This window comes from Aethalodelphis obliquidens, unplaced genomic scaffold (genome assembly GCF_003676395.1).
Source record: "Aethalodelphis obliquidens isolate GAN/ISIS:26980383/991018 unplaced genomic scaffold, ASM367639v1 scaffold19, whole genome shotgun sequence".
Classification (NCBI taxonomy): domain Eukaryota; kingdom Metazoa; phylum Chordata; class Mammalia; order Artiodactyla; family Delphinidae; genus Aethalodelphis; species Aethalodelphis obliquidens.
This window is the reverse complement of record NW_020837963.1, coordinates 24314137-24338347: the sequence shown is the minus strand read 5'-3', so window position 1 is coordinate 24338347 and position 24211 is coordinate 24314137. Positions and strand designations below refer to the sequence as shown.

At 37.1% G+C, this 24211-nt stretch overlaps 2 protein-coding genes across 3 annotated transcripts in view; one reads left to right on the top strand and one right to left on the bottom strand.

Annotated features, from left to right (window-relative positions):
- The window catches only part of NETO1 (neuropilin and tolloid like 1), a 91785-nt gene extending 84343 nt beyond the window's left edge, over positions 1-7442 (top strand). Inside the window, exons 8-11 of one of the 2 annotated variants that reach the window (XM_027118863.1) lie at positions 1694-1807; positions 3874-4432; positions 5400-5474; positions 6758-7442. In XM_027118863.1, coding sequence (XP_026974664.1) covers positions 1694-1807; positions 3874-4432; positions 5400-5460 — 734 coding nt within the window. In that variant the 3' untranslated portion in view covers positions 5461-5474; positions 6758-7442. Of the gene's footprint in view, positions 1-1693; positions 1808-3873; positions 4433-5399; positions 5475-6345 lie in introns of both variants that reach the window. The other variant, XM_027118864.1, reaches the window with a different exon arrangement.
- Positions 7443-7771: 329 nt separating this feature from the next.
- The window catches only part of LOC113626708 (HIG1 domain family member 1A, mitochondrial-like), a 131038-nt gene continuing 114598 nt past the window's right edge, over positions 7772-24211 (bottom strand). The window contains exons 2-4 of the mRNA XM_027118397.1: positions 9949-10045; positions 8583-8717; positions 7772-7908 (exon numbers count right to left, since the gene is read on the bottom strand). Of these exons, the coding sequence (XP_026974198.1) occupies positions 7859-7908; positions 8583-8717; positions 9949-10045 (282 nt within the window). The 3' untranslated portion in view covers positions 7772-7858. The remainder of the gene's footprint in view (positions 7909-8582; positions 8718-9948; positions 10046-24211) is intronic.

Genomic DNA, 24211 nt, shown 5'->3' with positions numbered 1-24211 from the left:
GGGTAGGGGTAAGGGCTTGGAGAGTCGGGGGAATGCTTGGCTCAAGTTACCTTTGTCTTTGCCACACTTTTGATTTTCAAGACTTGATCATTTTTTTATTTTAATAAATTTATTTATTTTTGGCTGTGTTGGGTCTTCGTTTCTGTGCGCAGGTTTTCTCTAGTTGCGGCGAGTGTGGGCTACTCTTAATCGCGGTGCTCGGGCTTATCGTTGTGGCTTCTCTTGTTGCGGAGCACCAGGCTCTAGACGCGCAGGCTCAGTAGTTGTGGCTCACGGGCTTAGTTGCTCCGCGGCATGTGGGATCTTCCCAGACCAGGGCTCGAACCCGTGTCCCCTGCATTGGCAGGCAGATTCTTAACCACTGCGCCACCAGGGAAGCCCTTGATCATTTCTTTTTTAATGATTCCTCTAGGAATGTTAAAATATATTAAATTACCTTACGCAAAGCATTTTCTTAACAATTTTCATTAATATGGAAGATACATTTAAGGGAGACAACTTACTTAAAAAAAAACAACCCTGCAATAAGCGGTTTTGAAGGTGAAAGTTAATTATAACATGGCTGCACTGTTTAGATAATATTGATCATTGATAAAACTTTACCGACTGATGACCCTCTGAAAATTATGTGTTTTGTGTCTAATGTATTTTTCTAGAATACCTATCCTTAAAAGGGCCACAAAACTATAACCGAAAAAAATCAGTGCTAAAATTACATTTTATGAGATATGTGGGATGATTACAAAGATAAAAACAAAAACTACTTTAAAGGACTGTCTACATCAAGCTATAATGGCATCTAAGCTATAATTCATAGTGTAGCATTACTCTAGAGATGCATTCTTATAAATGACCAATTACTCTGACAATGAAAGAAGTGTATTTTTTTGTAATATCGAAGTCATAGCTAACATTAGACTTTGCTATATTAGACTTGTCACTAATTCTCTTATTTCTATAGCCAAATTGTATACTTCTTGGAATTCTTATTTTACCTCCCAATGCCCTCAATGTGCATTGTAATCTGGAGAGCATGGACCATTGTACCTAAAGTCAGTAGAACGTGTGATATATATGCAAAGTAGGCTAATTTCATCACCGTATATATTTTAAACGTTGATGAGAATAATGTACATTTTTCTTATGTTGTTCAGAATAAATTTTCCCTTGTTCTGTATCTCCGTGATATTCTTTGCTTCTTTCATATGCTTAAATAATATTATACTTTCTTAATTAGTATTTTGTAAGCCTATACTTTCCAAAATATTTCAATATTTCCATTAAACTAAATCTTTTTTGCACAGGACAACCAAATTTATACATACAGAATTTCAGTGTAAAGCATAATGTTATGCATGTGGTCGGCACTTAAGTTTTGCTAAAGGAATGCACCAAGTTAAATAAAAAAAAGAAGAACCCATATGGATAATGTACTTCATTTTTATGATGGAAAACTTCCCGTGCCAGTTTTATAAGCTGAGCACATCTAGAAGAACTCTAGCTCTGTTAGTAACACAAGGAATAATTACCGCTATGGCAACACTTCTGAGAATGGAATGTCAGTTCTACCGTTTTTCTCAATTTGACGGCATATTATCACACTAATCTTTTTGTTTTTAGATTTGCGACGTGAGTGATTTACAACTGAGCATCAGTTAAAACTTTTTTCTTGCCTTTTTCTTCTCCTTTTTAGCTCCCTGCGAAGGCAATACATTCTTCTGCCACAGTAACATGTGTATTAACAATACGTTGGTTTGCAATGGACTCCAGAACTGTGTGTACCCTTGGGACGAAAATCATTGTAAAGGTAATCATTCGTCCCTGGAATCTGCAAAATCCCTCTACCTGTAGCGTGGGAAGAAGTTGATCCAATGTTTATATGTATCAGACAGCCTTAAAAATATATTGTACATTGGCTTTATGAACCCCTGTAGGTTTTATAATTGATCTGTTAGCCTTTTCCTTTGCTTTTACTAGTGCTGTAACCAGAAGTTTTCACATTCCCTAATGCACAGTGGACTGTCCTTAGCACTTGATGTTCATTGGCAAATCTCCTTTTTGGAGCCTGCAGCAGGGCATTGGAGCTTTCCATGCAAAGCAGCGTTTCCTATCAGAAGCTCCTTCATCTGTGGCTGCACCTCTCACTTATCCCGTCCGTCTTTACCAGACATAGTGCACATACCCTAGAGATAAAAGTGTATCGAAGGAACATTAGGGCTTTCAGGTACCTAAAGCCACTTACCTCGACTTCAGTTTTCCTACCAAAACGCTCTTCTTCCTTTCCAATGAGAATCGCTTCCAATGTTCCGGCTTCCTTCTTAGCCTGTACGCAAAGGTTTGTTTACATAGAGAGCATCCCTCGGCTTGGTTATGAATGTTGCGAGTTTTGGTTAAGTTCAAAGTGCCACATATCCTCTTTTGTTCAGATCCAATATTAACCAGTTTGCAAAGGAAAAGAAACGGGCAAATAATGCTCCATGCTTGATGTCCAATATCTTCTATTAAAATGCCCTCTGTGGATAGAAGCAGAGAGACGTTGCCACAGTACCCATGGTTCGCAGAGTCAATAAGAGAAGCCGATCCAGTACCAACTATTTTGAGGAGATGGGCAATGATCCATGTTGTGTCCAAGGGACCACTTTGGAATGGATGGGAAATTAAGCATTTTGTGAAGAACCTTATACAGCACTGTTAGGGATTCGTTTTACTTGCCTAAAGTGGGTCTGTTCCCATGGTTCTTGGTGGCCCACCTTTCTCCATGGACAAAACCTCTGCGCCACTGCTCTGGATGGTAGGGTGGGGCAGGGACAGTGGCTCACTTCTCTGAGAGGAACACCCCTGCTTTATGAAGAAGGCACTCGGTGAGGATGGAGAAAGGGGCCATCTGGTCTTCTGCTTGTCTCTTCAGGGAGCTCGACGCTGTGAGTGAGCTGCAGCCAGTGTGACCGGGGCCCTGTGTTCTCAACCTGCTGTGCCTGGTGTAGACCTTCTTTCCTACCAGTGGGGCCTGGGAGGAGGAGGGGAGACCCCACATTCCAGCCACTCCTGCCTGGAATCGAGCATCTGCAGTATGGACCTGGGGGTGGAAAGGGCATTGAGAAATGCAGGTGGCTCGCCCTTCCTGGGGAGGTACTGTAGCTCCAGACTGGGGGCCTGTAGGGAGAGGAGGCTTGTGTTGCCTGAAACCACCCTGAGTAGACCTTCTACTGGGATAGAAGCTTCTATTGGGATAGCTTCTATTGGGTGGAGGAGCTCAAAGGCCACAGACCATCCCTGTTCATAAAGAAATTCAGTAGAGTTTCTTGAATAAATGTACCTCCCTTAAGACAATTTCCAGAAACCTTAAATGTTATTTTTTTAACTTTTACGATGATGGGGAAAGACCCACAGAAACCCTCATGCCAACATCCCGGAAGTGTCTGTCTTAAAGTGTAATCACCTTCTGGTATCAGAATACTGTTACTTAGACTTCAGTTATCCACATCAGGAATAAGTTCAAAACAATTTAGGTATATTCATGTTCCCATTAGCAGAGTTTGTGAGGTTTCTTATACCAAGAGAAATGTTTTTACCATTACCAATTGATTCGCAAATGACATCCTAAAGGTTTTATAAGACCTTCTTCAAAACATATTTACATTTAAAGTAGGGATGCTGTGCAACGGGAGAGCGTTTCTAAGGCTGGAAGATAGGGTTCTTGTGAAAAGTGAAACATTTTGTTTCTTTTTAAAGACTTGTTTATGTTTAAGACAGTGAAAGTTTTATGCTCAGCCTGTTTCATGTAAAGTTCTCCACGTACGTCTGGCTACCATATTAACGCGTGGTGGGTTGTTTCTTGTTCTGTTTGTTGTTTTCACTCTCCTCAACGTGTAGAAAAGAGGAAAGCCAGTCTGCTGGACCAGCTGACCAACACCAGTGGGACTGTCATTGGCGTGACTTCCTGCATTGTGATCATCCTTATTATCATTTCTGTCATTGTGCAGATCAAACAGCCTCGTAAAAAATATGTCCAAAGGAAATCGGACTTTGACCAGACAGTTTTCCAGGAGGTGTTGGAACCTCCTCATTACGAGGTATGCACCCTCAGAGGGACAGGAGCTACAGCTGACTTTGCAGATGTGGCCGATGACTTTGAAAACTACCATAAACTGAGGAGGTCCTCTTCCAAATGCATTCATGACCATCACTGTGGATCACAACTGTCCAGTACGAAAGGCAGCCGCAGCAACCTCAGCACAAGAGATGCTTCTGTCTTGACAGAGATGTCCCCGCAGCCCGTCAAACCCCTCATCCCACCTGTGAACAGAAGAAGTATCCTCGTCATGAAACACAACTACTCCCAAGATGCTGCAGATGCCTGTGACATCGACGAGATTGACGAGGTGCCGACCACGAGTCACAGGCTGTCCCGACACGATAAAGCCGTCCAGCGGTCAGTATCTCTAGATTTTTTGATGAAAACTATAACCTGAAGACTGAAATGCTTCCAGAATGTTGTGTTCTATTTTGTCTTCATTTTTCAGTTTCTCTTTTTATTAATGACTTAAAGCATAGGATTTCAACTTTTGCCTCTTCTTTTCCTTTTTCCGTGCTCTGCGTACTTTTCCTAAATCCCGTCTGTGTACATACGTGTATGTGTGTGAGCACACACAGACCAAAGAGATTTCATTTATTTCTATACAGATATAATATTTATTTCTATAAAAATTATGGCTCTAATTTTTATGGCTAATTTGCTTCCATGTGGTCATAAATGTTGCTCCAATCAATATTTATAGATTTTAAGATACGAGATGATATTTGGAAATAATTGCCTTACCAAGATGGTTAACCCATCTTGTTGAATAATTTTAATGTAAAAATAACATATTTTGCAATATAATGTATTATATTTTTGGTGTGAAAGTTAAAACACTTTTTTCCACATATCACATAATACTTACATTACAAATTGCATATGATAGCATGGTATGCTAAAACAAGTAAACATTGATATTTAAATGTAGCGAGGATTAGTAGAAACAGTTTTCTTTTAATATGGAGACAATATTATCTATATTGTATTATTAGGCCTAAAATTAGTAAAAGTCTTGAGGAAAGAAGATTTAAATTGAGAAAAATATTATTTCCAATTCCCAAATCCAATCTTCCTATGTTTTGTTTTGCATGCTTACTAGCATTTAGTTTATTTTGTAAATGTACGTAATTCCTCAATTCAGTATATAGTCTCAAAACCTAAACTACTTTTAGTTGATTTAATATTTTTGCATGCTGATGGAAAAAATTTTACTTCCACAGTTTTATGAATTTTTAGGAATGCTTTTAAGTAAATATTTGTGTGCTTATTTATTTTTTGTGAAAATATTACTTTGTTGAATGAAATAGCCATAACATTCCAGGTTCTGCCTCATTGGGTCTCTAAGCAAACATGAATCTGAATACAACACAACTAGGGTCTAAAAAGAAAATTCAAGGTAAGCAAATGCCCTTGGTTCCTTCTCCGACTTTGTCGTACTCTGTTTTGTTTTGTTCTGTTGAACTTGTCTTGTAGTTTTTTAGGGAATGTGCTATTTATTCATTCTTTCTTGAGATATGTGTTTCATAGCATTTCACAATTAGAAATATACGGGATTCAATGCTGATGGAAGGATATTCTTAGTATACGTATCTTTAAAATAAATGTGAATATTCTTACCATCAAGCATTGTACTACAATGCTATTGAAAAGGATGTTAAGTTAATAAGTTAAATTTTATCTATCTTAAGGTAAAGATACAAAAATTGGTGAAGTCTTAAAAGAAATACCAGAAGAAACCCAAGGTTTTCATAATTTAAAAAAATTGAATGCTGTCTCAATATAACTGAAGTCAGTATATAAAACTGGTAATAATGGTATTGATTGAATTTGGCAACATTCTACTCAAAACTCACACACTAAGCATTCTGTGGTACTTGTACAGTTTGTGCCCTCTTATTTTTGCATGAACATGCAGCTTATTTCATCAAAATTAAATACAGCATGTTATGTCAAATTTTATAATATAAAATTTGAATGCTTGATAATGTAAAATGTTCCATAAATAGCAGTTGTCTATGTGTACATCTATTTTGTCATCGGGTACCATAATGGCTTTATTTTTAGCACTTAGAGTCTATATCTCTATTAGACTAATTTGTCTCCAATTAAATTTGCTTGACGGTTAATCTCTTCAAAACTCTTCAAACCTATCAATTATTCTTGAATTAGGTGAATGCATTTCCATGCTCTATACTACTTTGATAAGTTGGTGTAGTTGTGTGCATATTTCATCGGGAGAAAATGTTTTAACTGTGTTTTATTTTCAGACAAGAACTATTTATACAAACATGGGGACTGTGAAAAGAAAATTCTATAGTGAATTGTGAAAAGTGGACATATTTCTAAATTCATTCCACTGCCTTTATCCAAACTTAAGAATTACAGACATTTGTTATCCCTTCAGCAAGACATACCCGCTGCACAATGATATGTTCATTTCGTAATTTGGTTGCTGGCCACCAAGTGCTCCTTAGTTTTTAAATACATTTTGAGATTTACTGGAAACTTGAAGAAATTAGTTCCTGTTTAAGACTATCCCAACTTTATTTTTACTGTCAGTTTCGCTTTGTTTCTATGTTGTTTTATGTCTTTGTTAGATAATTGTACATTGTGTGATATGTGAAAAAACACAATTTTGGATGAACTTTGTGTTACATGTACATTGTTTTCATTATATAGACTGCTTGAGAATAGTGCGTTCCTGAGTGATTTTGAACATGCTACAGTGAAAAGTGAGAATGTGGACCATGGAAACACCAGCTAGAGGTTTTATGGACTATAAACGTCTGTTGTTGTGTTAAGATTAAATGCAGCCCAAAGTACCGAGTAAAATTACTGGATTGCAATAAGAAAAATCTCATTTTTCGTCTTTCCTATATACCCCCATTTCCTTTCTTTTTAAAAGAAAATCAAAGGAAGATACCGAGTTTCAGAGATAGTTTTGAAATCAGGTATTTTACCGTTCATACCCTTCAGTAGAAATGATTTTTGATTAAGCACTTAGCAATATGATTGATTGACAGTTTGAGAAAATACCCTGCATGTCAGCACTGGATATTTGAATTGGAAAAATGTCATTTTTATTAGACACATTGTAAAAAGCATGCATTCTCCAATACTGCTGTTACTCTTCCACTTCCTTGTGTCATACGCTTGCTACTTGTAACTTTTTATATAAAGATATATAAAAATGTATAATAATTTCCTAACTTGAGTTAAGAGAAATGCTTTCGTCTATTAGAGTGATAAAAACTGACTTACGTAAGTACACACTTTATATCTACTCTTTCCACACTTTAGGCTACAGGATGTCCTTTAGTATTAAGACATACTTCTTCAAAATTTGATTTCTAAAACTTTATGGAGTACTCCGTCCACAAGGCTGTCAGAAAGAGTTAAATTACCTGGGGTCAATAGGATTTCTACATTACATCAAAAGTGTCTGATATACTGCAGCAACTGGGAGCATTTTCAGGATTGGCATACTGTCCTCTTTACAACTAATTTTATCAGAAGAGTTTAAGAAAGTGGACATTGTACCACTCTCAAGCGCATTTAAAAGTGCCACGTTTTTGTGCTAATCTGAATGACGTAGCTGGTGAACTAGTCACCAGTAGCTTGGTCACCAGGCAAATCCAGCCTGCAAGAAAGGGAGCCAGTATTCAAATTACCATGTTATTGTCTGACCCACAGAATGTATTTTCAACATAAACATATAACCTCAATATGAGATGTCTAACTAAAGCAAGCGCCACCGAGACCAAGACAGCATCTCCTCTTCTAAGGTTTAGGTTTTGCCCAGAATTCTCGATACATGGAATAGCCCACACCTAAAGAAAAAGAATGCTAGTTAAGCATTTAAATATTTTTTTCAGTATTAGAAAATTAAAAACAGTTCATAAAGTAGCTAAAAGTAGCACCCTTGCTGGTGTATGATACTTACAAGAGGACCAAGGCCCTCACTCTTGCTTTCTTAAACAATTCAAATTTCTAAAATTCTTTTTACACACTTTCCCAAGTATCTCAAGGCCAGAATGACTAGCTCAGACTGCTAAAATATCAATATTTATCTGGCAACTTTAAAAGGAGTTACTCTTGCTGTATAATACCAGATAAAGTCAATTAATTATAAAGCCCATAAAAGCATGTAATATCTTTTCCACCTTCAAAAACTCAATAAAACAGAAATCATGTCTCTCCCAGATGTTGGATCTTATTACCAATCCTATTTACATATCTAGACTCTTCAACAAAATTATAAACTCAGTGAAAGACAGTACTCTCCTTTCTTTCTTTCTTTAAAACCTTAGTAAGATTTTACCATAGACAGTAAAACTATGTCACTGCTTGAACTATTTTTATTAATTCAGTTTTTATGTGAAAATGAATATAAGTGATATTTGCAAACTGCTTCAAAGTCAGCTAAAAGTATCTATCTTGTTTTATTTACAAAGAAATCCATTAATGGGGAACCACAAATTTGAGATATCCTGTAGGAACATACCCAGAGTCATTGTTCCCACAACAAAGCCTTGGGCTGCCACGTGCATGTGGATCGGGTGAATAGACACTTTAGTATTGCCCCTGCTCTTCAATTTATATAATCCATATGCAACGATTGCTGCAAAACCTGCCATTCCTGTAAAACAGACAGTCACAAGATGTCAGATGCATGGGGGCAGGGAATCAAGATGATTTTATCATCAATCAATGTTCCATTTTTTTTATAAGGATGCTTTAGGAGACCATTAACCAGCTAACATACAAATTGAGTTTTTATTTTTTCCCCCCAGAACTAAAAATCCACAATTGGAAGCAAACAGTAGCAGATCCAGAAAGCTAAGATCATCTTTAAAATGTGGGCTTGTGAAGCCAGTAACTAAATTCCTTTAAGCGTGCCAGGGGAGCTCTTCTCTGTCCTACTTCCATCCCCAAAGGCAATCAGTTAATGTGGTACAGACTGTAATAAACCATAACTGTGAGTATAACAGAAAAAAAAAACTTTATGGAATATATTCTCCTTTTAGAATAGGAAAGTCTCTTTTAAATGCTTTAAAATCACAAGCCCTTTTATGACCCAAATAACACAATTCTGAGTTGTCCTTACACTCAGGCACATATATGATTCCTGAAAGCTTACTAATCATGGTGTGTTTAATATAAATAAAGGAAAATAATATTATAATTAATTGCTGTTGAATTACATACTCTATAAAGTTTGATTTAGTGCTTGGGTACTTTTAAAATACGGAATGTGTATTCTCAGAAAATAATTTCTAAACTCGGATTACTGTAAATCTGCTTACCAGCATTTCCCAAATGGCTGAATTCTACAGAATTTTGTCCTACAAACACAAAGCCATCTGGTCTATCACAATGCCAACCTGCTAACTCAAGCAAGCGCCACAAAGCCAATAGATGAGCTATTCACATACATCCCTGTTAGGAATCCAACTTCACATGTGCTACAGAAACAAATGAATGGCAAAGAAAAAATTTTCTGGTAGAAAAATTAATTATCATAGCAATTCTGAATCGTCTGTATTGAAAAAATGTCAATCCACAGAATTTGATAAACTGGTAAATAGAAAAAATATATCGAACATTATAAAGAAAGATTATTTTCTGTTGTTTTGCTATATATTTTATATACATTATGTTGAAATTTAACCTTTTTTGTTTGACTTGACTAATTCTTTTATTATCATGCCTATTGTCACTCCTTTTACTTCAAAGTTGATGCATCCAGAGACTTTTTAAAGTGATTAGCCATGTTTTATATTACTGTCTCTATTTAGAAATCTTCATAAGACCCTGTACACTTTGAATGAATAATCTCAGAAAGGATGATATACATGTGAACCACTTACTATCCACTGTCCTTTCAGCTGTCCACACGACTTTCATCTTTCCAGTTCTTCCTAAAGAAGCAGAACGCTTCTGACCTGCTGGTTCACTGCTGAAAGGCTATTTGCACCAGAAATCAAGGACTTAAAAAATAAATCCAACTACATTAAGTGTAATAATAAAGATAGATTGCTTACACATATTTAATACACAGCAGCTCCATAGGAAAACAAAAATATTGAAATGAAGAATAGGCCTCTTCAGTGGTAATACTGAGAATGTATAACTCAACGTATAATTGGGCATTGCCTAATCAGAAAGCAAGATAGTGATGGCTCTGAGGCCTGGAAGCCTCCTGTTGTCTCTGCCTCAACTCTAGATGCTGGATCTTGAGTGTGTAGGGGCTCCGTGTTGCCTGGGGGTTTCCTGAAGGAAGGTCTTTAAAAGCCAGTATTGAAATCTACCAACACATTAAAAATTCCTGTTTACTGGCTACATCAGACCCTGTCACCTGCATATCAAACTTTGGTTTATAGTCAAGTGGAGAGACACATGTAGATATGGCATGAGACATTTCAAGACTTTCAAGATGTTTCAAATAAGTTATTTTAATAAATAGTTATATTTTTTGATAAAGTGAATTCAAATATTACTCGCACGAGTGCTTTATTAATCTCATAAGATGCTTTCTGATAGCGTAATTACACACCATGTTAGTTAATTTGAAAATAGCTGTTTTTGTTTCATTTCCCTATGTTTGAATTCACTTTCAAAATCTGGGAGGCATATCATGATTATGTGCAACACCTATGAAACCCTGAATTAAGCTTTTTACTTCCGTCCAAGTGCATTTTAGTTGCCTAATTCAAGGTTGGCATGTTGATTTGGAATTATGATTTTTGTGTACCTGATTATACACACAAGCCATTTTTATGCATCATATTGGAAGATAGACATATGTAATATTTGATTTACCATAATTCAATTCCATTTGATTAGATAATTAAAATGTGGCTGTAAACTTAATTGGAGATCAATGTCTTTGGGCTTTTAAAGGAGAACAGTCCACATTGTGAAGATGCTGGCTTTTCTGTTTTGCATTATTTTTTCACCAAAATTATTTCAATGACTATAAACCATTATTCTTAGCATTTAATAAAGTTAGGTCTTTGACATTTCTTAAATATTCACTTAATATTGAATCAACTTTTTCTCTATTTTTCATTTAGGAATTTGGCTTTTCCTCAAATTTGATAGCATTTTTAAAATTCCACAAATGGATTTTCCTCAACCTAAGCCTATCTTAATAAATAACAAAATATGATACTGATTCCTATTCCTTAATTACAGTAATGATAAATTATTTATCTTTTGGTGGTAAAATAAATAATTGCATTTTATCTTCTTTTGAAATTTGTACATTTCAATGATGAAAATGAATCCTGTCAGATTCCAACTCTGGAGGGAGGTTAAATAAATAAAATCATGAAAATATTCTGAATGCGAAATGCATATGATTTGAGTCTCAGTTTTGTCCAAGTTCGCTGAAGCGAGTTAGTTTCTGTATCATGCCTACCTGTGCATTCTTCTTCCTTTGGCTCATTTTTGGGATCATACTCATGGCCCAGAGGGTCCATCCAAAAAATTGTCAAATAGATAAAATAATTTTTAAAATCAGACTTGAATTAATTATCAGTTTCTTATCCATTTAATTAATAATTCCTGTTTCTCTCTTAAAGGTGGAATTAAGTAGCAGAATAAAATATATTATTAAAATAGCCAGAGATGTGTTTTTATAAATAATCTTGTTCAACAAATCAGAGCCCTTTGCTAATATAGAATTATCCTGATTAATTTTATTAATGAGTTTGTTTAAATTGTACTACGGATTTCTTAGCTGAATTTTATTATTCAGATAAACCCAACAGTGTGATAGAAATAACAAATCTAGGTGACTGACGTCAGGCACTTGTAACATCTCAGCTTTTTTTTTTTTTATTATGGCCTCTGGTTCTGTACTTTCTTATGTGTTATTAGAGAAGTAAATGCCTTCTTAGTATGCCTTTAATTCCTCAGACTTCAAACTTACTAGGGCTGGTTTCCAGAAGGTTCTTACTCCTGCACTAGTATGATCATAAAGTTAAACCACTTCTTTGCGTCCATAATTGTGCAGCCAACATGTTCCTGTTTATCCCCAACTTCTATCACCTCTCCAAACTCTGAAGCATGTCGTTTTACATTGGTTCATTCTTTGGAAAAAAAAATTTTTTTGCCCTCTTCTTAATAGACACATATCTAGACACAAAATGTAAAAGTGGTCAAAAACATAGCATATAAATTATTTAAAATAAAATTTTCCTTATTACATCACATTGTAAAATTTGTGCTCTTTATTCGCTTTCTCCTGAGTTAAGTTTAATATCAATAGAGCCAGCGTTTTTCTTGAGCCTGCACAATCTATATACCAGGATTCTTCCTAAGTGCTTTGGGGATGAAAATAAAAGGTGACGAACTAGTGGGAAGCATAATTATGGAGCCTTATAGAAGGAAGGGTTCTTAGCGGAGCTCAATAACGAAAATGAAGCTCAAAATTATTTGCTAAGCTTTCCATCTTGAAAAGCTAATTAGTTGCTTCCTGCTAATCTGGCATGGAAGATGAAATATATTCAACTATCAAGAGAATACAATACTGAGAATGTTTTATAATAAAGAAGTCAGTAGCATAGATAAGGGGGTAAAATGTATTCTCAGAGAGATCAAGAGATGCTTGATGAATAGTTGTTCTTCTAAGCAGGTCTTGAAGATTGAGAAACATTGTCAGTGGTGGAGCAGGGAGAGATTTCCACCTAGAGAAGTTAGCGCAGAGAGTAGTCTCCCAAGGCCATGTAAATATTTGAGATGGCTGGAGCATAGGATTAGACAAAAGGAATAATAGTCAATATAGTTGGAAGAGCAGGTTGGCGTTTACATCATGATCTCTGAGTGCAGGTAATGCCATCCAAAAGACTTCACGTTTTAGTCAAAAAAGCATTTTAATGTCTCTTAGCAAAGTTGGGCTGAAAAACTATAAGTGGAATCCTCTGACAGCAGTGTATTTGCTAAACTGAGTGAAACTGGAATAAATAAAGGAAATCAAAACAATACAGACACAAGATATTAAAAAAGAATAACCGATGGATTGTTAGATATCCAGAAATATCTGTCTTTCTATTTATTTTCCACCATTTTTTTATTATTTCAAGATCATGGTTGGGTAACTAGCCAAAATACTGAGTGTTGTATGCTAAACACCATTCTGCGAGTTTTTCATGTAAGTATTCCTTTAGTCATCTTAGCAATTATTATTATTATGAATAATAATAATACTTGTTGTTATGGTTGTTTTATTGTTATTCCATTGTACCTATAAGGAAACTGAAGAGAGTTTTGGTAGCTTTTCTAAGATTGCACAATAAAAAATGATACATCCAGGTCTGAACTCAAGCTGATTAACCCCAGAATCAGCCAGCAATCCTACTGCTATGAATACAACCCTTTAATATTCAATATAGTATGTTTCACTGAAATAAGTTGATATGTATTCATAGAAACCCCATACTTCTGTGTTTTCTCATCTGTAAAAATATGTATTATAGCAACTTCTCTCCACCCTATAGCTTTTGAGGACCAAATGACAATGCATTGGAAGATACTTTTTATACCCTATGATACATTATAAATAAATCACTTTTCCTAAGTCATGTGTAAACTTCATTTTATAATGGACATGGGACAAATGTATCACCTATACGGAGCAGTAATGAAAAATAACTTCCAGCCTCCTCTTGTCCACAGTGAAATGTATGACTTCCAGAGTCCACGGATTCTTATTTCACTTGAATGACATTCTTCCCCAGTGCATATTTTATTGCTACATCTTATTGAACAATATTGAACTCCAGAGCTCCTAAGTGATCCCAAAAGCCCTAGTCAAATAGAAATACTAACACTTGACAGAAAATTCTGTTTTTCAATCCCAGACAATAGTTTGGTATACATTCGCATGATAGCCTAATAGTGGGATGAGCAAGCAAATAGATAGGTAGGTAGATAACTACAGTCTCATAACCATAATTATGGTATAAAAGTGTGGTGTAATGCAGTGAAAATAGCTTTTCAACAGGACAATTTCAAATTTTAGTTTCACCTCATACTTCTCACTTGCTCTTAAGGACGTTGTTGGAATCCTTTGAGCTTCGCTTCCTCTATCCTTAAAATAGAGAGTCTATACCCAATAATGAAAGTTGCTCTGAAAATCAGAGATGACACCATCCATAAACAAACAACATGAAATTGGTGGTACCAATATAGGGGCTCTAGTTTTCACATTTGTGTCTTACTAGTTTGTACTCCAGAGTGGGCAAAATGTCTCCTCTATGCCTGACTTTTGTCCATCTGTGAACCAGTCATTGCTGACAAAAGTGGACTTCTCTACCTCCGTGATCAACCCTGGGTTTAGACAACTCGGGAAAAGCCCTCACCTTTCAGAGGTGACATCAGTTTAGGACAGGACCAGATGGAAGGAGCGTAGGGGTTAGTAGGTGGGAGAGAATGAGGTTAGCCTTTGCCTCTTAGCTCTTAGTGTGCCACCACCTGGCATAAATGAGGTTGACACTGGAAAAGACATCAACACAGATATGCTATTAATGATGTGTAATTGAGAACTGCTAATTTCTAGAATTTAAGGATTTGAAAGTAGGCATCAGGAACCAGCAGTTTGGGGATCCTTCAGAATAACTGTTAAGTGCATAGTCAATACGGCTCTGCTTAGGTGAGCAAATGAGTACAAACGTTACATTTAAATAAATAAATACATTCTTCTACTTGTCGCAGAGAAGCGCTGTCCTGACCTGACACGTGGCTTACGTTCATTACGTTCCTTCTAGAAACTACAGAATTAGGCCAGATTCAAAAGTAAACTTAAAGAAGTGTGGTTTAATAACCATTGTTATGGGCACATTATCTTTCTCCTTTTTTAAAAAAAGTTTAATTTGCAGGTTGTGTTTTCAAAATAAACATACACACAATACAAGAATGGTAAGTTTTAGAACACACAAATTTAGAATAACATTTAAACAGAATTGCTTGACATACATATCAATTCAGTATACTTACAAACCATGGGTCTCTCTAGATTTTTATATTCTTACATATGCTAACTTTATGAATAAAACTGTCTTTTTTAAAAATCACTCTTTAAGTGGCAGCTTTTCCAAGTAGATCATTCTTGTTAAGATGGATACTATGAACATAGTTTCATACAATATACTTGCCCAACTTTCTGAAAGGACAGTCTTTTTGTGTTAAAAAAAAGAGTAATGAACTCTTGTTAATTGATAATATTGAAGTATTTTATAAAATATTAATGCACTTGTGAGAAAACGCCTTCTCTCTCTACAAGTACTCCTTTTTTATAGCTAAGGTTTTTCTCCCAGCTATGTTGAGACTTTTATACGATACATATAGATATTTCCTGAGCCTGTGCTCATCCTTTAGTCACTTGTAAACAGGCATCATTTTTTGAAGGACTGTCCTGGTTGGTAAGAAGTTATATCTCATCTTCAAATCGACTCTGCTCTGAATTGGTAGGGCTGGGACTCTGCAAAGGAATCGTTCCCTCTGCCAGCTGATCCCTGTTCAGGTCTCCTAACAGAGGGCAGTAGAGGAAGATACGAAGACAGATGAGGACCTGAAACACTTTTATGTTTGCCTCCTGTTCCTGTCAGCATCCTCTAAGAAACAGAACTTGGATTCACCGGCAGCCTCCAGCCTCCTTCAGCTCTCGGAGACCAAGCCTCCAAGCTCCCCCGCAGAAGCATCTGCACCAGCTTGGCGTGTCCTCCTCAGAGCTCTGAGCCCTGCTATGGAAGGACCCCTTCTGGACTCTAGATTCTGAAAACTTCCATTCATTTCCGTTGTTTCCTCAGTCCGAGAGCAAGCCAGGCTCTGTATGGCTTAATATCGGCCATCTCCTTATTCCCTCTTCATTTTTCCAGTCTTCCAAACCTGTGTAACAGATTCCCAGGATCACAGTCTCTCTGTTGATATATCTACCATGTCTTCTGTTTTCCTGACCCGAGGATTATGATTGATTTTAACTGGAATGTTTTTCCTTGCTAAGGGCGTTTTAAAATTCTTCCCTGAGATTCTTTTACTGAACTTATGACAACTTTGCCTAATTAAATTTCACACAAGAATGAAGTGTTTGGCTAAATTATTTCTGGAATATTAGTTCTATAGCATGAGACATTCAATTCTATATGAGAACAGATATACATGTTTATGATGAGCAAGTGTTCCCTTTCATGGGGTGGGTATTCCTCAGTTCTCCTGGGGATTTAAAAGGGAGAATAACAGCTATATTAAAATGACAGTGAAATGAAAAAGCATCATGGGTTCTCTTTCTAATTTATATTCCTGACCTAAACAGCTCCATCCAGTCAACTCTTCTTAATTTATTTATGTGGACCAAAATCAATTCCTATGGACTTTACATTTTTTCTTTATTCTCTGGGAGTAAAGCCCTTTTTAAAATGGTTGGCCAGTGCCTTCAGGAGAGCCTGGAGACCCTACCCTGGTCTATTAGACGTTTCAGAACATTTTCTAGGAGGGTTAATAACTTAAATTCTAACTAATCAGCCGCAGAACTTAGAAAGTTAAAATTTTCTAACTTCAGTTTTTCACAGGGAATGACTTCAAGTCTAATCACCTAGTGATAAGAATTTTAATCTTTGTAAAGTCAACCACCATCAAACTTTTATCTCAAGGAAACAGAGAGACAAATACATGTGGCTGACAGGTGCATTGAGTAATTTGACTCCGTCTGGGGTCTGTTAAATTTTGAGTCCCTGCAGTTTGTGACTATCCAGAAGGAAAGATCCATTTTTCTGGCTTAATTGGATGAAACTAGAGCTTGTTATGATAAACTCCTTTCATACAAAAAAATATTCTCAATACTACTCAAATTTGGATTTTTCCCAGAACACCCACCTGTACATATTCTGGTTTTCTTAGTGAGTCTAGCCAACTTAGCCATTTCTGAAGGTACAAAGAGAAAGAGCTTTGTCTCAAAAGAGCAATGACCAGCGAAAGTGTAGCTCTGTGTTAAAGTATTAAAAATAAGAAACCATGGTTGAGTGTTCAACTTGTGTGAAACACTGTTCTAAATATTTTACAGGTATTTATCCAGTCAATCCTCATAACAACCTTATAAAGTAGTTATTGTTAGCTTTATTTTATAGATGTGAAAATGGAATCCAAGAAGTTACATAAAATACCCAATCTCATGTAACTAATAAATTGTAAGGCCTGGATTTAAACTTTGGAGGTCTAGATACAGAAACTATAGGCTTAACCACGCATCACTTTGCTTCTCATTGATTACCCACTTCTTAATTTTAAGAAATGGGAAATAAAATGTTAGCCACTAACTTAAAACCACTCTTCCTAACCTAGTGAGCACAGACAGAGGAGAGACAAGGAATAAAAGACAGAAATAACAGCCAATTCTCCTTGAAAACATGCTTTAGGAATTCCTGATGAGAATCACTGCAGAAAAATAATGGGGAATAATCTTCATCTGTGGAATGATTGTAGCATGACGCATTGCACTGTCTAGGTTGCTTGTGATAAATGTATTTACAGTTTATGGATTTATGGTACAAAACCTGCTAAACACTGTCAGAGTCAGCACGTGACTATCTAAGTAATAAATGGCAATGTTTCCTAACTGAAATCTCTCTCTCAGTAAGCGATGCCCTACATGGCCCCCTTAGAGAGGTCCTATGCTTAAACTGTGTTGGGTGGTCCCACAGCAGCTATAAAGGGCCGAGAGTCTTGTGTTTGCATCACAGGACTTCCACACGCTTTACCCTCTACTCATAATTACCTGTATCCTTTGAAGTATTAGTGAATTTTGATCCTGTGTAACACGTGATTCTTGTATGTCTGATTTGAGAGTCTGACCCTTTTTGCTGTATCAAGGAGTTTCCTGCAGTTCCTTCTTGGAACTTTTTGGAGTTCCAAGAAGCTCAGTGCCTAAGCTGTATGCTCCTTTGGCTCGTCTTGGCAGTTATCAGGGGCATTGTTAATTTATTCAACAAACATAACATAAACAATAGCAACTCATTTAATAAATATGGATTGCAAGCAACTAGGTGCATGAAACTGTTTTAGTCACAAAACAGATAAAAATATTCACTCTTTTGTGTCATGCAATCTAGTTAAAGGAAACATACAGTAAAGGACAAACAATAATGATAAAAAACCATTTGTCATGTTATGAATGTGCCTTGCCCAAAGAATTAGGCATACTGGGGGGACAGAGAGTATTGAGATACAGAATTGGTATTTGATGAGGAAAAGACATGAGCATCTCTGGTAGTGTAATGTTTGACCAAAGTCTTAAAGAAGCAAAATAGTGAGCTGTGAATATCTGAGGGAGGATGTTTCCTGGAGTTCAGAAGAAGTTTGCCTGGTATGTTTGAGAGGACGGTGCGGGAGGAATGGATTGAGAGAGTGACAGCAGTAAGAGATAAAGGGAGAAGCAGGTGGGCATGAGATCAGATAGGGATGATCAAGCAAACCTTAAGAAATTGAAGTTTATTCGGACAGAAATGGGAAGGGGCTGAAGGGTTTTAAGAGAGCCGAATATGGCTAAGCTCTACCTGGTCTCCTCTGTTGCCGTGCTGAGAATAGTTTATACAAGCGTCAGTGTTAAGGTCAGTGAGAGGCAAAGGCATTATTGCATCGACAGTGCAGGTGAGAGAGGACAGAGTGTGGTGACCTGTCAGGGAGAGTCAGGAGAATCAAAGCCACTTGAAGTATCCAAGCCATGAAAGACATCGCTAGGAATTAAGGTCTTAAATAAGCTGTGGAAAAACCTGAAGGAGCAGAGTTCAGAGAAGTTTCACCAAAGGTCTCAGCCTGAAGCACCAAAGGAGCTCTGATGTCTAGAAGATTCTGCAACTCTCAAGACTCTCTGGATAACCCTACAAAACCATTGGCGTCTACGGTAGCAGACTGAGGAGGGGAGTTCTGAAAACATGCCTGCACATGTAGAATATCATTACACACCCACGCCTCCGGCTGTATGTCTTTGGAGGAGTCTCTCCCATTTGGCAAATCTCACATGAGTGCCCATCGCTGACAAATCCTATCATTAACTTACACTTCTAATATTCCTTAAATAGGAATTATTACCTGTTTATAGTCTTGCTTTCAGTGTAAACTTCTTTTCCTATGCCATTCATTATTCAGTGGATTGGTAGAGAGGGAAGATAAATATTTGGTCTTACTCTCTCTCTGGAAGTAGAAGTCTACCTTAACATATATAATTAAATAATTAATTAAATTGCTTATTTTAATATTTTTTCTTCCTACTGGTGTACCAGCTTTTTGAGGGAAAGAAGAAACTTTTTTCACTTTTTGTAACCCCAGAAGATAGCATCATTCCTGGAATATGCTGGATGCATAATTAACACTTTTTGGTGGAATGAAAAACTTTTCCATAATAAGAGGAATAACCGTAGGGCAAGCTAATGCTAGTAGGCTAAGAGAATCAAGATGAACAAGTAGAGAGTGTATATTAGGGTGATCTACACTGAGAAAAACTTAATTTAAAAATTTTTGAAAAAAGCAACCTACACTGAGAGGAAGTATCCATATGCAATTACGATTCAAATTTGAGTGAGTTTGTGAAGGAAGTATTGGACCAAAAGGGTGTAGTGTGAAGAAAAGAAAAATATATAAGAAGCAGGAATTTTAAAAGTGCATGCAGGGCACAGTCAGGCTTAAAGGAGCTGCAAAACATTTTGAGTATACCATTTCATTTTTTCTATTAGTTTTTTTTTTTTTTAATCAGGGAAATCTTTCAACTATTCATGATGGACTTGGAAAAAAAAAAGATTAGAGATTTACATTCTTCTCAAAGTTTACCAAGAATGATTGAATTCATATGCTTGTATTTTTTTTCAGATACCATTACATTTCTTGGTGCAATTCTTTGCAAATAGACGGCTCAATCTTGTCAAGCTCTGAAAGGATGTATCTAAAGATTATCTAAGAAGTTATTTTAGAAATCATGCTTATTAAAAAACAACAATGCAATGACAACAAAACCCTTTTAGAACCAGACTGGATTCATTGCTTTCCATAGAGTATTCTCAATTTACCTGATGGCCATGCTCAGATTAGATTATGGCAGGAGCTGGAGCTTGGTCACAGCAAAGGCAAAACCACATGTGCGTCTGTTAGGAGGATCTGATTTCTCAACAATAGACACCTAGTTTGCTCATGTCAGAGTGAGCATTCTTCCTGAAAATGACAAGTTACTATGAAATAAGATAAGGTTAACTATAAAGTGATTCTTGGACACACATTGTTTTCTTTAATGGTATCCTGACTGTAATTCTGAAGGAAGATATTGTTATATTCTCCATTTTACAGGTAAGCAAACCGAGTCTTAAAGAAGTCAACTGATTTATCCAGTTCACAGAGCCAAGAAATACAGGGACTCCCAGACGTTTCTCACTGACAAACTCATTTCTACCAAAATGATGACTTCATGTATCGGGCCCGGAGATGTGCTACTGTTTGATATACATTATCTAATTCAATTCTCAGAACCTCACTCTAAGGTGGATATAAGTAACCCCCATGCTTTTCCTTGGGGAATTGATGCTCATTGACACTATATGACTAATGTCAAGGAAAGGATTTAAAACCATTGGGAGGGTTAAAAAGAATAACAAAACAAAACAAAATAATATGCATGCATCTTCGTCTCTATGAAAACTAACTGTCCCATCAACAGTGAGTTAGTTATTTGGTTTCTCTTTATAGGAATTAAGTTGGATTGTCTGTTTTTCATGAAGCAACACTCTCTACTAGGACTGGAAGCTAGGTTTCACAGTACTCCTTCCCTCTTTGGCTCAGGGTTAGAGTTTGTCAATGAGAGGAACTCACATAGGATTTGGAAGGAGGAATGGAGTGGGCGTCATTCGTCTCAGGAGGTCCCGGTGGGCAGATGCAGCGGCTTCTGGGCCATGTCTACAAGCTCCCACTTCTCCGCGGTGGTGACCAGAGCTCTGCCTTCTCTCTGACCCCTGTGCTTCAGTCCTAAGTCCTTACAGAACATGTCCTCAATCCTTCAGCTGCTGCCTTCCTGATCTGTACTCCTCACCTCCTCTCACATCTGTGGAATCCCCAATTCCTATAGTAAATGCCTTATTCTCATAATGCTATAGAAATTCTACTTTCCTGACTCAACCCAGACTAAATACAAGTGGAAGATTTGTCCTGTGTACTGGTATTGCCAGTAGAAGGGCAGTGATTCTTTTCTGAAAGAAAATGAATGTTCATTGGGTGGAATACACTTGAAATTATATATATTCCAATAAGTTTGCTTAATGCAACCCAGTTAACTGTAGGGAAACAAAAATAGAAAGCATCAGAGAAATATTCAACATGTTCGAGGAAGCCTGTGCATCTAAAATGAACAAGTTTCCCTAATTGCTTTTTCTGATCAAGTAGTGCCTTTGGCTTTGACATGAGGGGAACTGTGCACAAACATGCAAAAGGATTTTGATGTCATAAAAACTGAAATAGTAACAATATTCTTATCAATATCTAGGAATGAGACTAAGGATTTCAATATGCTGACAGTAACGTTGGTATATTACATACGACTATACTTTTAAAGTTTGTACTCTAGAGAGTATATTTCACTTTTTATTATTAACACAGCTACCATTTATTGAGAACATACAACATTTGAGCCCACTGAGTTTATGAGAAATTACATATAATTTTTGTGATAGGTAATGCAGTACAAGAACATGAAAAGAACACTGTCAGGTTAGCACATATTTAAAAAGCCTGGATTTTTAAAATCATAGGTTGTAAAGCTAAGGTCTTACTATGTACCAAGTAGAAGCATATTGAACTATATATGATGGAAAAAAACACACCTTCTTGTGTGCAGAGTATACAAACCTAAACATATAAAATGATAGCACTGTCACTGATGCTGTCATAAAGATTAATGCAGAGGAAGTTTTTTGAAATCAAAACCTGCTATTAAATGCTCAATGCAGTTACCATTATGAGATTCAGGCCCATCTATCAGTATCCACTAAATAAAGATTAACAGCCTTCTCTCTATTGCCGGTGTTACTTATTCCCATTCTATCTGTGTCTCTGAGGAATAAAAGAATCTTTATCCATAATACTGCTGCAAAGTTATTATTGAATGGAGTTACTATCAATGTATACAGAAATATATAATTTGACTCTTAATAATCTAATCAAATAGTTATATACCATGCTGCCTCTTTGTGACTAAAACAGATTATAGACAATGTTTTGTTACATGTAAGTGAATACTGATTCGTGAATTCAAAATACAACATATTGAGTACAGTATTTCCAAAGATGGCATGAAAAAGAACTAGGTCTATAATACGGTAAATGTGTAGTGAACGTTTCCCACACGGTGTCATGGAGAACGTATCAGCGGCACGCTTGCAATTAAGAATATCACTTAAAATGACGCCAAAAACACCTAGTTTCTGCCTCTTTTACTTGAAATGCTGAATCCTTTGCAATCATCACAATGACTGTGATGAATTGCACGAATGCCCAAGAGGAAACCTACCTGGTGGTGTTTGCCTTCACATATGTTCAACAAGGTCATGCCAAGTGTTAATGTATAAAGCTAAAGAATAAAACAATTATCTCAGAAAAAAAAAGGAAATTGTTATTGTGTTCTTGGGAGAATTATATCTCGGTTACTTAACGCTATAACTTCTATAAGATCCACTTTTCCTGTTTACCCCTGTTGTTTAACCTTGATTTTGGCTAAAACACTGTTACTGGTCTTCAGTGCTCAGTTCCTTGTGTTTCTATCGGGTGGTGTTCACGCCCACATCTCTTGACTCACCTCCCTACTGAGATAAACATTGCTCCAATATGCCAACAATTAGTATAGAAAACAGTCATCCCTATAGACTGAAAACAACATAGAAGGCAGGCACTATTTATGGTACGTTTTGATTACCTCTCTGTATACATACAGTCTCTAGCATAGCTCCAGGGACATAGCGGGCTAACAACGTATATTTGGTGAATGAATATATATTCATTATATTATTCATCAAATGATATAGATACATATTTTAAATAAGAAGTTATGCTTAGTTTTTGTTTGTTTGTTTTTTGCGGTACGCGGGCCTCTCACTGTTGTGGCCTCTCCCGTTGCGGAGCACAGGCTCCGGACGCGCAGGCTCAGCGGCCATGGCTCACCGGCCCAGCCGCTCTGCGGCACGTGGGATCCTCCTGGACCGGGGCACGAACCCGTGTCCCCTGAATCGGCAGGCGGACTCTCAACCACTGCACCACCAGGGAAGCCCTATGCTTAGTTTTAATTTCTTCTCTCTTTTCATATCAAGGGGCCAATGAGCATTTAAAATATTCTAGACTGACATCAAGATGGTTAACTTTATCCATGTGATTTCCAGCACCAGGGCATTTTTCTTCTGCAATCAATAGCTTAGCAGCAGTAAGTTATGACCCATGAACTCAATGGCTCATGCAAACAAACTCTTATTTTTCGCTCTCCTTTCATGTCAGAGGCGGGGGGTCGGCTCCTACACTTTTGTTCCGCATCGCTCTCATTCTGGAAGCTAGCCTGGAGGAGGAACCCTTTTTGAAGATACACTATTCTCATGGGAGAGGAAAAAACAAGCGAGCTGGAGGCTATTTCTGACGCTTCTGCTTGGTCTTGGCTCAGGCCACGTGCACTTGCATTCCATCAGCCGAGCCTGTCCCATGGCCAGACCCAGAATCAGTGGGGAGGGATGTAAAATCATGTCACAAAGAAAGAGGGAGCAAACAGCTGGAGATAGTGACATAATCCTCCTCTCCACTCTATAAAATTGATCCTGTAAAGGAGGAAGGTTTCAGAAAGTTATCCCCATTTTAAGAATGACATTCAAGGACCGGAATGTGTTATTCAAAATGTTTAATTAAAATCATAGGGGCTTCCCTGGTGGCGCAGTGGTTGGGAGTCCGCCTGCTGATGCAGGGGACACGGGTTCGTGCCCTGGTCCGGGAAGATCCCACATGCCGCGGAGCGGCTGGGCCTGTGAGCCATGGCCGCTGAGCCTGCGCTTCCGGAACCTGTGCTCCGCAACGGGAGAGGCCACAGCAGTGAGAGGCCCGCATACGGCAAAAAAAAAAAAAAAAAAA